The sequence below is a fragment of the Aspergillus affinis genome, assembly GCF_023601865.1.
Source record: "Aspergillus affinis strain CMG 70 chromosome Unknown NODE_137_length_90870_cov_88_068056, whole genome shotgun sequence".
Classification (NCBI taxonomy): domain Eukaryota; kingdom Fungi; phylum Ascomycota; class Eurotiomycetes; order Eurotiales; family Aspergillaceae; genus Aspergillus; species Aspergillus affinis.
Window position 1 is genome coordinate 79855 of NW_026515918.1, and position 11016 is coordinate 90870.

Sequence of the window (11016 nt, forward strand, 5' to 3'; positions counted from 1 at the left end):
AATAATACACTTTTCTTTTGTTGGATTACATTTTGGGTTATGCCAATGGATAGGTCCCTCATAGACACTCTCGGACAGTCTCGGTATCATTTTTCTTAATCTGACTATTGTCTCATCGGGATCAATCTATATAGTACTCGTAATGTAGCCTTGCGCCCAGGGATCGAAACTAGAACGTGGTGTCTCCCGCTGCTTGCCCCACTGGTATTACCCTAGTATTCATGAGAACCACTTGATGGCGGTGTGCCGGGATCATCCAGATAGAAATGTTGATCCCGATTCGGTGGAATTGAGTGATCGGGAAAATAGAACAAAAGGGTGGTCCCAGATCCTTGCTCATTTCATCTGAATTTACACCAGCGTTTGCCTTCAATTTGACCGAGGAACGGTGTATATCACAAGATAAGAGGTTGTTCCACCGTCGCCAAGAACCTAAACCTTGCAAAGACTCGAATTCAAGCTAATTCCAAGCAGCGCCTTTGCCGTCGTGGCAAAAACTAGCAGGATTCAATATAAGGATGCTCCACTCGCTGTCACACAATGTTTCAATTACTAGTCCCAAAGATCCCTGTCAAAAGAAGGATTTAGTTGGAAAATTAGTGGTAAAGTCCCCGTACTCAGTCGACACGCACTTCCAATGAGACATTAGGTGACCGGCATAAAGGGAGGGGGGGAGCTGAAACCAGCATTCTCCTTCAGCCCACCCTCTTCGCAGTATTTGCAAAATGTCCGATCAAACGAGCGCCTTTACCGTGGCTGATGCTTTCCTGGAAGCCCTGGCAGAGGTAGCTTCTTCCTTTTCCCTTTCCTCGTTGGCTTTTCTATCGACTGATATGTCGCAAATGACAGGCAGGCGTCGATTATCTCTTCACTGTACTTGGTTCCGATCATCCCAGTATCATTGAGGCCTATGTCCGCCGCCAAAATGATCCAGCCAGGTCGTATCCCAAGATCATCCTATTCCAACACGAGGTGTGTTTTTTCCCCACCCATCCAAAGATCTGCACTGCGTAAAGAATTGGTCTCATGCTGATCGATCGATCAGTTCGTAGCCATGTCTGCTGCGGATGGTTACGCCCGGATCAGCCATAAGCCAGCATGTGTGCTCGCACACGTGGACGTGGGGACTGCAGCGCTCGGTCAGGGCCTGCACAATGCATCTAGCGGACGAGCCCCTGTCGTAATTTTCGCCGGAGTAGCGCCTTCCACGCTGTTGGGTGAGGTCCCAGGCTCTCGGTCAGAGCATGTGCAGTGGTACCAGGATATTCGGGACCAGTCCGCTCTCGTGGCCCCCTATGGTCGGTACAGTGCGGAAATCAAGTCTCCACACAACGTCGGGACAATTGTGCATCGAGCCGTTCTAATGGCAACGACCGGCTCGCCGGGCCCCGTCTATCTCACTGCAACTCGCGAGATTCTAGCAACTGAGATTCCCTCGCTGGGGTCCCGGCCGAAGCCTATCCCATCCTGTCTGCTGGGGTACCTGTCCCCCGAGGCAGTCGCACTGATCGGGGACGCCCTGTTAGACGCCAAATCACCCTTGGTGATAACTGGTTATCTGGGCCGCAATCATCGTGCCGTCAAGGAGCTGATCAAGCTCGCTGATACCGTTCAAGGGCTGCGGGTGTTCGACTCCGAGCTCCGTGAGGTATGCTTCCCGGCAACCCATCCCGCGTGCGTGACGCGTGGGACCGGAGCCGCGCCCGCCGTGAAGTCCGCGGACATTATTCTCGTGCTAGATTCCGATGTGCCTTGGATTCCTCGGCGGGTGCAGCCGTCTCCCACGGCGGAGATCTTCCACATAGACCTCGATCCGCGCAAGGATCGTATGAACGTGTTCGACATCGGTGCCTCGGCTACTTTCCATGCCGATACCTGTGCCTCCCTTACCCAGTTGAACGCATATATATCCGGGTCATCCCATCTCCCGGAACTCCAAAAAAACTGGGAATCCCGTGCTCATGACCTCCGCGCGGCTCACGCCGAAGGCAAAAAGCAGATCGATTCCCGCGCAGCCCAGCTCCTCTCTAGCCCGGAAGGGCCCTGTAGCGTCGACTTCCTCTGCGGTCGCATTCAGGCCCTCGTGCCACAAGACACCATCTTTGTCACTGACTCTGTCACTAATCAAGTTGCTATGACCGAGCAGCTGCAGCTCACGCGTCCGGGATCTCATATCACAAAGGGGGGCAGCGGACTCGGCTGGGCCGGTGGTGCCTCGATCGGCGTGAAACTCGCAACATACCGCTACGATCTCTCCGACCGACCAAATATCCGTACTAATGAAGCCGCTGAAAGTCCGTTCCTGTGCAGCATCACTGGTGACGGCAGCTTTGTGTTCTCGGTCCCCACGGCCGTCTACTGGGCTAGTCATCGTTACGGGTGTCCGTTCTTGACTGTGATTCTGAACAATGGTGGCTGGAATGCCACACGCCAGTGTCTGACTGATGTTCATCCGCAGGGCAGAGCTGCTAGCCTGACGAATCGGGATCTAGGTATTTCGCTGGTTGAAGACGGGCCTAATTATGGAGAGGTCGCTAAGGCGGCGGTAAATGGGAACTTGTGGACGAGGCCAGTCACGCGAGCCGATGAGTTGGACGAGGCCATCAAAGAAGGCATTCGAGTTGTTTTGGAGGAGAAGAAATCGGCCGTTCTGGATGTGATCATTCAATAAGATAGTTAGGTATCTTGATCGCCCTCATATCTTTCGTTTTTTTCAACATTTCAGACACGATGAATACATGATTGGTTCTTCTTCACCAAGGCGGTTATCGTAGAGTTTAAACAAAGAATAGGATTCATTCTTTATCCCGTATCTTATTATGACTCGCCATATCTCACCATGAGAAGCTTCTGACGAAAAACATGAGGCGATCATGAAGCCAACGAAAATATGTACGATACCTGAGCCTGAGACCAGTGCTGAGGATTATCCGCCAAAGCCCCCTTGAAGATGAGATCAGTCCCTTTCATCGTCTTGAGATGCCGAATTGAGTAGACGAGAAGATAGCGATGATGTAGGATGCTTGGCTTACTAGATCCACCGGTGTCTCATGTACACTAACCGTATTGGGATTAGAGGGACCGACGTAGAATGCCTGAGGCCTCAGTCTGCCAAGCATTTCATCTTTACCTTTCTATTAACTAACTATTGCTTACTTTTGAACACTTCGTCTTCCTCTACAGTGTCATGGTCATCTTCCTTCATCACCTAGACTCACGTTTTGGAATTATCATCTAAATTCGAACATAAACATCACTATTCCTCCTATCAGTGCAAGAACGATATAATCACCAGTGGGAAGTAAGCTTCCCCCAGAGATATATATCTTTCTCAGCTAACATCCCATTTCTCAAAAATTCCCCAGTACACTGACAACCATTCAAAACCATGGCCTCAAATTTTCTGTCGAGTACTGCAATTCTGTGAACACCTTGATCTATGGGTTATGGGTAAGGAGATATATCAATGGCGGAGGTAAAATGTCCTTGAAGAGGAGGGGAGGAGCACTGGTTTGCATAGTTTGCATGGTTGACGCCATTTGGACTGTTTGGATTTACTGCAAACAAACACGACGGAGTATGAACAACCCCAAATCCCAAGGAGGCAAAGACCATGCTCAACACGTTCACACAATGCCAAAATCATACGAGATCGGCAACAAACCCCTTGACAAGCCAAGCCCACCGCCACGCTAAACACCTCGGAGAAAAGCAACAAATTGCGGGGGAACGGAGGGATTATGGCGCGAGACTTCTGCCATACGCCCGACCAGCAAAACCAAGATCAGGATCCAATTGGAAAGCACTAACTACACCGCACCAACGATTCATCGATCAATTAATCGCACGAACTCATGGCGCCAACCAGACCAAGGCCCCCGGACGGAGAAATTCATTTAACTTGCGATGATGTAACCCCGCAGTTTCGGGATACAATCAGCCGATGCGCGGCTTGGCTGAGGTAGTGTCGGGGATTATAAATTGCGAAGGCATTTGGCTGGGACCAGGATGAGGAGCTTTCTCGAGCACTGAGAATTGAGCTGAAAAATTGATAGTTTTGCAGCCACGATGTTGCTCTCTTCCCTTCTCGGCCTTTCCCTGGCCGTTGTTGCGCAGGGCAAATACATCGTGCCTGGAGGGCGATGGCGCGATACAGATGGAGAATTGGTTAATGCGCATGCGGGCGGTGTTGTTTTTGACGACAAGACGGAAAAGTTTTGGTTGTTTGGAGAGTATAAAATTGAGGGACAGGAGGAGGGTGGCGGAGTGTCGGTCTACAGTTCCGACGATTTGGCGACGTGGAAAGCTCATGGACTTGCTCTGGGTATAAAATCCCCATTCTCTGTTCCGGAATTTGTTGGAACGCTACCTAATTGAGAAAATGTGCTAACCCGGTCGCTCAGAGCCCGTCAAAGGACACGACTACATATCCCCCGAGCATATCATCCAGCGACCCAAAGTGGTTTACAGCGAGGAGGCAGATCGATATCATGTGCGCTCAGTATACCCAAACAGACAAAGGGCCGGCTAACAAAGAGAAAAGATGTGGTGGCATGCCGACAATTCCTCATACGGTTGGCTTCTACAAGGCCTCGCGACATCGAACAACATCTCCGGCCCCTACAGCTTCGTTGACGCGACCGCACCGCTCGGGAACTGGTCACAGGACTTTGGACTTTTCACCGACTACAAAGACCACAAGACGTATGCGCTGTATTCCAACGGCGACCGCAAGGAAGGGCGCGATGTGTATGTCACCCGGTACAATGACAACGTAACTGCCCTGGACGAGGTGGTGCATCGATTCGACAAGTACGATTTGGAAGCGCCAACTATAATCCAGACCGACCGAAGTTATTGGGCGCTTATGAGCCATAAAACTGGATATCGACCGAACAGTCAGTCATGACCAGCATATTGTTATTGAATTGGACTAACCGTTTTGACAGATGTGGTCGGTTTCAGGGCGGATTCGCTGAGTGGGCCTTGGTCGCAGCCATTTATCGTTACACCGCTGAACACGCGCTCGTTCAACTCGCAGTCTGGAAACTCACTGAGGATCAAGGGCTCGAAGAAAACCACCTATTTGTATCTTGGTGACCAGGTATGGCCAGTTTCCGTCGATTTATCGTCATCGGAACTGCTGCTAACAGAATCAGTGGGACTCCAACTCCCTGTGGGAGAGCAGATACATCTGGCTTCCGGTTGAGATTGACGAGAAGAAAAATAGCCTTGAAGTTGTTTGGAACGACGTTTACGATCTCAACGTGTAAGGCTCTATTTTGAGCACCTCGCTGCAAAGAACAGAACTAACTCCCGCAGGAAAACTGGAGAATGGAAGCCCATCAAGGGAAAGACATACTCCGCAAAGAAGGCCAAGACGAATGGAGACGCATACAAGCAGGAAGCTGTACGTTCCGGATATTGATGAAAGGAAAAGGTCTTCCGCTAACCGCCCAGAACTTCGCGACCGACGGAGTGATTCTCACCGGAATCTATGGTAACGACAGCACCGTGACCTTTGAGGGTATCGAGGGAACCGGCAAGCCTCAATGGGTGTCGTTCTACTATCAAAGTGAGCAGTCTCAACACACAACCGGAATGTTTTACTGACGTAATAAATCAAAGACACTGACGACATGGGCTTTGGCGACCAACGTAAGTACTTTCATCTCCTATCTTCTATTCCCCCACCGCGGTCTAATCAATTCATACAGCGGGAGGATCCCCCGACCGCATCGGCGGGTCCTGGCAACTCCGTCGCATCAGCAGCGTCGTCGTGAACGGGAAGACCGAGAAGGTGGAGACGTTATACCAGCGCGACACGCACAAGGGCATCATCCTCTCTACTCCACTGCAGCTGACCCTGGAAAAGGGGAAAAAGAACACGATCACTGTGGGGGGCCTGTACAACGGATTCGACTATAAGGGTGCGGATCTGGACCGGATCGTGGTGTATCCACCCGAGTAGATGAAGTTAAAAATAGATAGTTGAAGTCTGGCAAATTTGACAGGTCATTTCGTATGACCCATAAGGATTTCGAGATTTTTTCCATCGTACTTCGAGCAGCTTATGAGGACTGTGCATGCTTCAGGCTTCTGACCGTCTCCAAAATTGGCTGCTTAATGCAAAGAAGTTATAACACTATTACCACTGGTTGCAAATGAAATATGCAGGGCGCAGCCCACATGGCCTTTTACCAATAAATAGGGAATCCTTTGTTGACAGGGATCCGAGTGGACATCATAATCTGTAGAGCACGATCTAACCACGCCACTAGTTTAGCCAAGACGCAGAATTCCAATAGTCTAGGGTCCTTTGACGGGAAAGATCAAATCTCCAAAGCGATCCAGTTTAATGAACCTGATCTGTAATCTCGAGTAAATGATTATGATTATTTTGTAGTCTAAAATTTTTCACCAAGTAGAAAGCCTGTACCCATCATCCAACGCCCATTTAGATTCTTCCAAAGAATCACGCACAGAAAAAGTGCAACTACGCCTAGTCAAATTATCGCCCAAAATCTACACGAAAGCCCGTATCCATTCTCTTTCCCTCATCGGAGTCCGGATCCGTAACCTCCATTCTGATGTCCGTCTTCATCACGATCCCATTCCCCGGCGCCCCGGCGGAGACAATCGCATCCTGGCTGCCTCCGTGATCGGTCTCTAGTCGTCGATGGCGACTCATCTTGTACATTGTGCTCATGCGGTTCGAATACCTTTGTCCGGGGGTGTTTCTCTGGCTATCGTATTTCTGGGCGTTGGAAGTCCCGAGAACGCGGGGTGCGTAGGTCTTAATGATGACTTGAAGGGCGGGCGCGGAGCCGCAGAATATGGCTTTGAGGCATTCATAGTTAGAGGATTGGGTGACTTTATGGAGAAGTGAATACAGGGTACTCACCAACGTAGCATTCGATACTGCACCAATTAAGCGAATCGGCGAGGTAGTAGTACTGGTCTTTGTTGTGGGCAAGCTTTTTGACGAAGTCGTATCGCACGCAACCGGCTTTTCAACATTAGATGATAAGCTATATTATTATATGTGAAGAAGCTCACCTGCAATGGAAAGAATCCCTAGACCAAAGATGCCGAATAGAGCGCCCTTCCTACGCTATTATGTAGGCGTTAGTACATTTTTCGGATGAGGGGATGCAGAGCTACGCACATTCGATATCTTCACACCCCACAAGGTCGGCATGGGAACAATATAAATAAGAATGTCCAAGATGATATTCAGAATACCGTTTGCCTCATAGAATATTTGCTGCGCATCCGGGTCCATGCATTTACCCGGTGAAGTTCCGCTCAGGTTCCAAAACTTCGAAGGCGGCGTGCATGAAGCGAGAGTGACGATGACACTCGAGACGGAGAGGCCGACGTTGATGAAAATGAGTAGATAGACGGACCAACTCATTAGAGGACGTTGGTCAAGGCGAAGATAGAACCATAGCAGGGAGAGCCGAATGAATAGGAGGCCGGTTATATAGACAATTCGAGTGGCCCATATGGCCTGCACGGTGGATTGTCAGACGAGTCGGTAGGGTATTGTAGAGGTAAATACCTTCAGCATGGGAGTAAAATCGTTCTCGGGAATATCATCGACTGGATCCTGTTAATTGGTGGAAGGCCTCATGGTGAAGCAACGTACTGTGTCTGCCAACCCCATAGTAGGCCGCTAGAAGAGTCAGCTTAAGTCTCCTTGAAAGTGAAATTTTCGACACCCACCAATTATTGACGAGATTGATAGTCCAAAAGTGAGAGTCTTCAAGTCACATTAGTCATTGTAAGAGGATAACTCTTGGAAGCACAGACCGTTCCAATCACTATGAATACTGTCCGAAATCAGTACAGTCCTTCAGGCCGCACAAACGCAATGACATACCATCATCCACACCCATCGCACGCAGAATCACCGCACGTGCATACACTCGAAGACTCAAAACAACAGTAATGAAAGCCATAAATCCAATCCCGACCCCAAATACCGTAGCCTGTCTCGACCCAGGGTCGATGTCCCGTACATCGAGCGTGTGTGGATTCATATTGAGAAAGCGATCAACTGAAAGCAAAATCCCATGGCAAAGGAAAAGGAGAATTCGCCGTGTGTATATATATGCTGGGAATAAACTTCTGTCAAATCCCCTGACGTGAATTGCCCCAGCGAGTCAGGTTCAACAATTATCCCTGACAACTAAGATCTACATGTCTTAATATGGAACAGAAGGAATGGTCGGTCCCAATAAGGCCTCTCTTTGCTCTACGGTGTACGGAGTATTTTTCGCCAATCCAGGCCTCGATCGATCATTACCGAAACAGTAGGACTATCATGAAGGCTGCAAGGCCAGTATTGGCCTTAATTCGTGTTCCTTTGGAAGGAACAAACAAGGCACAGACGAGCCAACCCCGTGTGGTCTATCTTAAAACCCGCAAATAAGGCGCGAAAGCTCCATGTGGAGAACGAGAGGGAACGAACCAAAATAGTTGCGACGCACAATGTCGAAATGATGCTCATAGCGCCAACAAGACTATAGAAACGTGCACACTCATTGAATCATGTCGATAGTGATCAGCCGCCGCCGGTGTTTAGCCCTTGGCAGAGATCCACCGGCCGTGGGGGCGATATTGACCATGTGGATCCACCTTGTCGGTGATATTCGACCATGCTGGATTATCATTGAGCCTCGGACGCCGGAATAACTCCCCACATGAGTGATTCAGAATGTCAGAAGTACGGCTACCCTGAAACGCTCCCCGAAAGTTTCTTGAATCGTGATCGCCGGCACCGTTGCACCTTGGCGATGGGTCGACGGTCTTGCTCCCTTCCATCTTTGTCGACAAACAGTAGACTTACAGCTTTTAAGACCATGACCAACAGTCAAAGCTTTAGATGGTTGGTGCTCGTGTTCTTGGTGGAGACAATGATCTAGGAGATAGTCCATCCTGCGCAGTTGTCATGGATTGAGGGCTTGTGATGTGCGAGAGGCCGCGAATATAAGTACGCTGATCGAGACGCGGCTTCATCCCTACTTCACTTACTCCTCTCCGGTTTCATAATCCATTGCCCTACCTGAATTGCCATGGCTAACTCGGAGAACAACGTTGCTCTCGTCTTCGGCGCGAGTGGGATTTCAGGATGGGCCGCGACAAAGAACCTCCTATCGTACCCAACTCCCACGACTTTTTCCCGTGTCGTCGGTCTAACCAATCGCCCTAAGACGGTTGAAGAAAGTGGTCTCCCTCAGGATCCGCGACTGGAACTGTACTCAGGTATTGATCTGAGATCCAGCTTTGACAATGTCATCCAACAAATGGAGAAGATCCCTAACCTGGATCAGATCACCCACATCTACTATCTCGGTAGACACATCCTTTCTTTATTCTATTCAACAGCAGATTCTGATACCATCCAGCATACTCTAACGCTACTGCCTACTCCCAAAATGTCATGGACATTCGGGATATCAACGTCCACATGACCCACAACGCCGTGCACGCCAGCGATCAACTCTGTAAAAGCTTGGAATTCCTGGTCTTGCAAACAGGAACAAACGTATGCAATCAATAATCTCCACACAAACCCTCTCAAACTAACTATCCCAGAACTACGGTGTCGCCGTATTTCGGTTCCAAGACAAGATCGAAATCAACCCGCCCTTGAAGGAAGACAACCCACGGATCCCTTCCCCCTGGGGCGACGAGATCTTCTACTACCCGCAAGTCGACATCATAAAAGAAGCCTCGAAAGGCAAACGGTGGAAATGGTGCGAGGTTCGACCGGATCAGATCGTCGGTATGGCAGTTCACTCTCGATCGATCAGCGAGATACTGATTTGTGCAGGGCACGTCCCCAGTCCAACCAGCATGACCTACGTGGAGCCTCTTGCTCTTTATCTCGCTCTATACCTTTATGTTAATGGTCCTGGTGCTAGCGTGCAATTCCCCGGGAGTCATAAAAATTACGAGTACACCTTCACGGACTCATCACAGGACATCATCAGCAAGTCGGAAATCTATCTATCAGTACTGAAGCCCGACCAAGCAAATGGCGAGGCGTTCAACATCGCAGATACCGAGACCCCGGGATCTTGGAGTGTCAAGTGGCCTCTCCTTGCCGCATATTTCGGGCTAAAAGGAACAGGGCCTGGCGAGGAAGGGTGGATTGAGATCGACAAATGGTGGTATGACCATGCGGATGACTATAAGCAGATGTGCGCGGATTATGGGCTGCAGTATCGTCAGATCAATGAGGCAGCGTGGATATTTTGTAAAGTAGGATTCACGTTGTTGCACCGCAACCGGGAATTGAGTCTACAGAAGATTCGGAATTTGGGATTCACGGAGGAGGTCCCGGTGGGCCAAAGCTATATTGATGTGTTTGAACATATGGCTAGAGAGAAGATTATCCCGCCTACGGGCGCTTTGAAGGATGGCCATTAAAAAGATTTTAGATGGTTCTTATATACAGTATGAGAAATATAGATGAACCTGCGATTCGATTATGGTATCCTTAGTAAGCCCGGAGATCTCTGTGGGTAATTAAGTGTGTATAAGCATGGATATTTTTGACGAAGTCGAACAAAGATTTCGAATAAAGATCTGATTGCCAAAAGACCCCCAAACCCGAAATCCTTCGACTGGCCGACCCTGTTAATGACCAGCGACTCCATCGATCTGTGCATGATTGACATCTTGCTTCGCTTAGGCAGATTCTTATTTAAAATATGTCCCCCTCGCATTCTATTCGCTAACAAAATTTCTGAGATAAAACCTGTAAGAACTGGATCATGTTGAGGTATAAGCAAACGCAAAATCCTTGTCAGATTGCTCACATATCTGCATCCATGGCGTTTCCGAGATATAGAATACATAAAAGCAGCAGAGATTCATGACGAGGAAAGGCTTTTGATAAAATAGCGCGAGGGTCCTATAACAGAGTTACTGTCGGTTGACTTGGTCATTGCCCTAAGCAGATATCCTATCGATTCAACTGAATATAGGTATATGCTCGGTGGG

The 11016-nt window shown here is 49.2% G+C and overlaps 4 protein-coding genes across 4 annotated transcripts; 3 read left to right on the top strand and 1 right to left on the bottom strand.

The window, feature by feature from the left end:
* Nucleotides 1–725: 725 nt before the first annotated feature.
* On the top strand, nucleotides 726–2671 carry KD926_001810 (thiamine diphosphate-binding protein; the record flags this gene model as incomplete). The annotated part of the gene is made up of 3 exons (XM_053093739.1): nucleotides 726–785; nucleotides 850–972; nucleotides 1046–2671. The coding sequence occupies 3 exons, from the start codon at nucleotides 726–728 to the stop codon at nucleotides 2669–2671; spliced, it is 1809 nt and encodes a 602-aa protein (XP_052951448.1).
* A 1397-nt stretch (nucleotides 2672–4068) lies between these two features.
* Nucleotides 4069–5971, top strand: KD926_001811 (putative beta-glucanase; the record flags this gene model as incomplete). The annotated part of the gene is made up of 9 exons (XM_053093740.1): nucleotides 4069–4324; nucleotides 4404–4492; nucleotides 4544–4898; nucleotides 4950–5104; nucleotides 5160–5269; nucleotides 5323–5410; nucleotides 5461–5575; nucleotides 5629–5658; nucleotides 5718–5971. 9 exons carry the CDS (start codon nucleotides 4069–4071, stop codon nucleotides 5969–5971), a joined length of 1452 nt encoding a protein of 483 aa, XP_052951449.1.
* Nucleotides 5972–6511: 540 nt separating this feature from the next.
* KD926_001812 (uncharacterized protein) lies at nucleotides 6512–8045 on the bottom strand (the record flags this gene model as incomplete). The annotated part of the gene is made up of 9 exons (XM_053093742.1): nucleotides 6512–6840; nucleotides 6905–7009; nucleotides 7060–7114; nucleotides 7169–7513; nucleotides 7565–7605; nucleotides 7652–7678; nucleotides 7729–7765; nucleotides 7816–7835; nucleotides 7886–8045. 9 exons carry the CDS (start codon nucleotides 8043–8045, stop codon nucleotides 6512–6514), a joined length of 1119 nt encoding a protein of 372 aa, XP_052951450.1.
* A 1035-nt stretch (nucleotides 8046–9080) lies between these two features.
* On the top strand, nucleotides 9081–10440 carry KD926_001813 (SDR family oxidoreductase; the record flags this gene model as incomplete). The annotated part of the gene is made up of 4 exons (XM_053093743.1): nucleotides 9081–9360; nucleotides 9414–9553; nucleotides 9604–9793; nucleotides 9842–10440. 4 exons carry the CDS (start codon nucleotides 9081–9083, stop codon nucleotides 10438–10440), a joined length of 1209 nt encoding a protein of 402 aa, XP_052951451.1.
* Nucleotides 10441–11016: the final 576 nt, after the last annotated feature.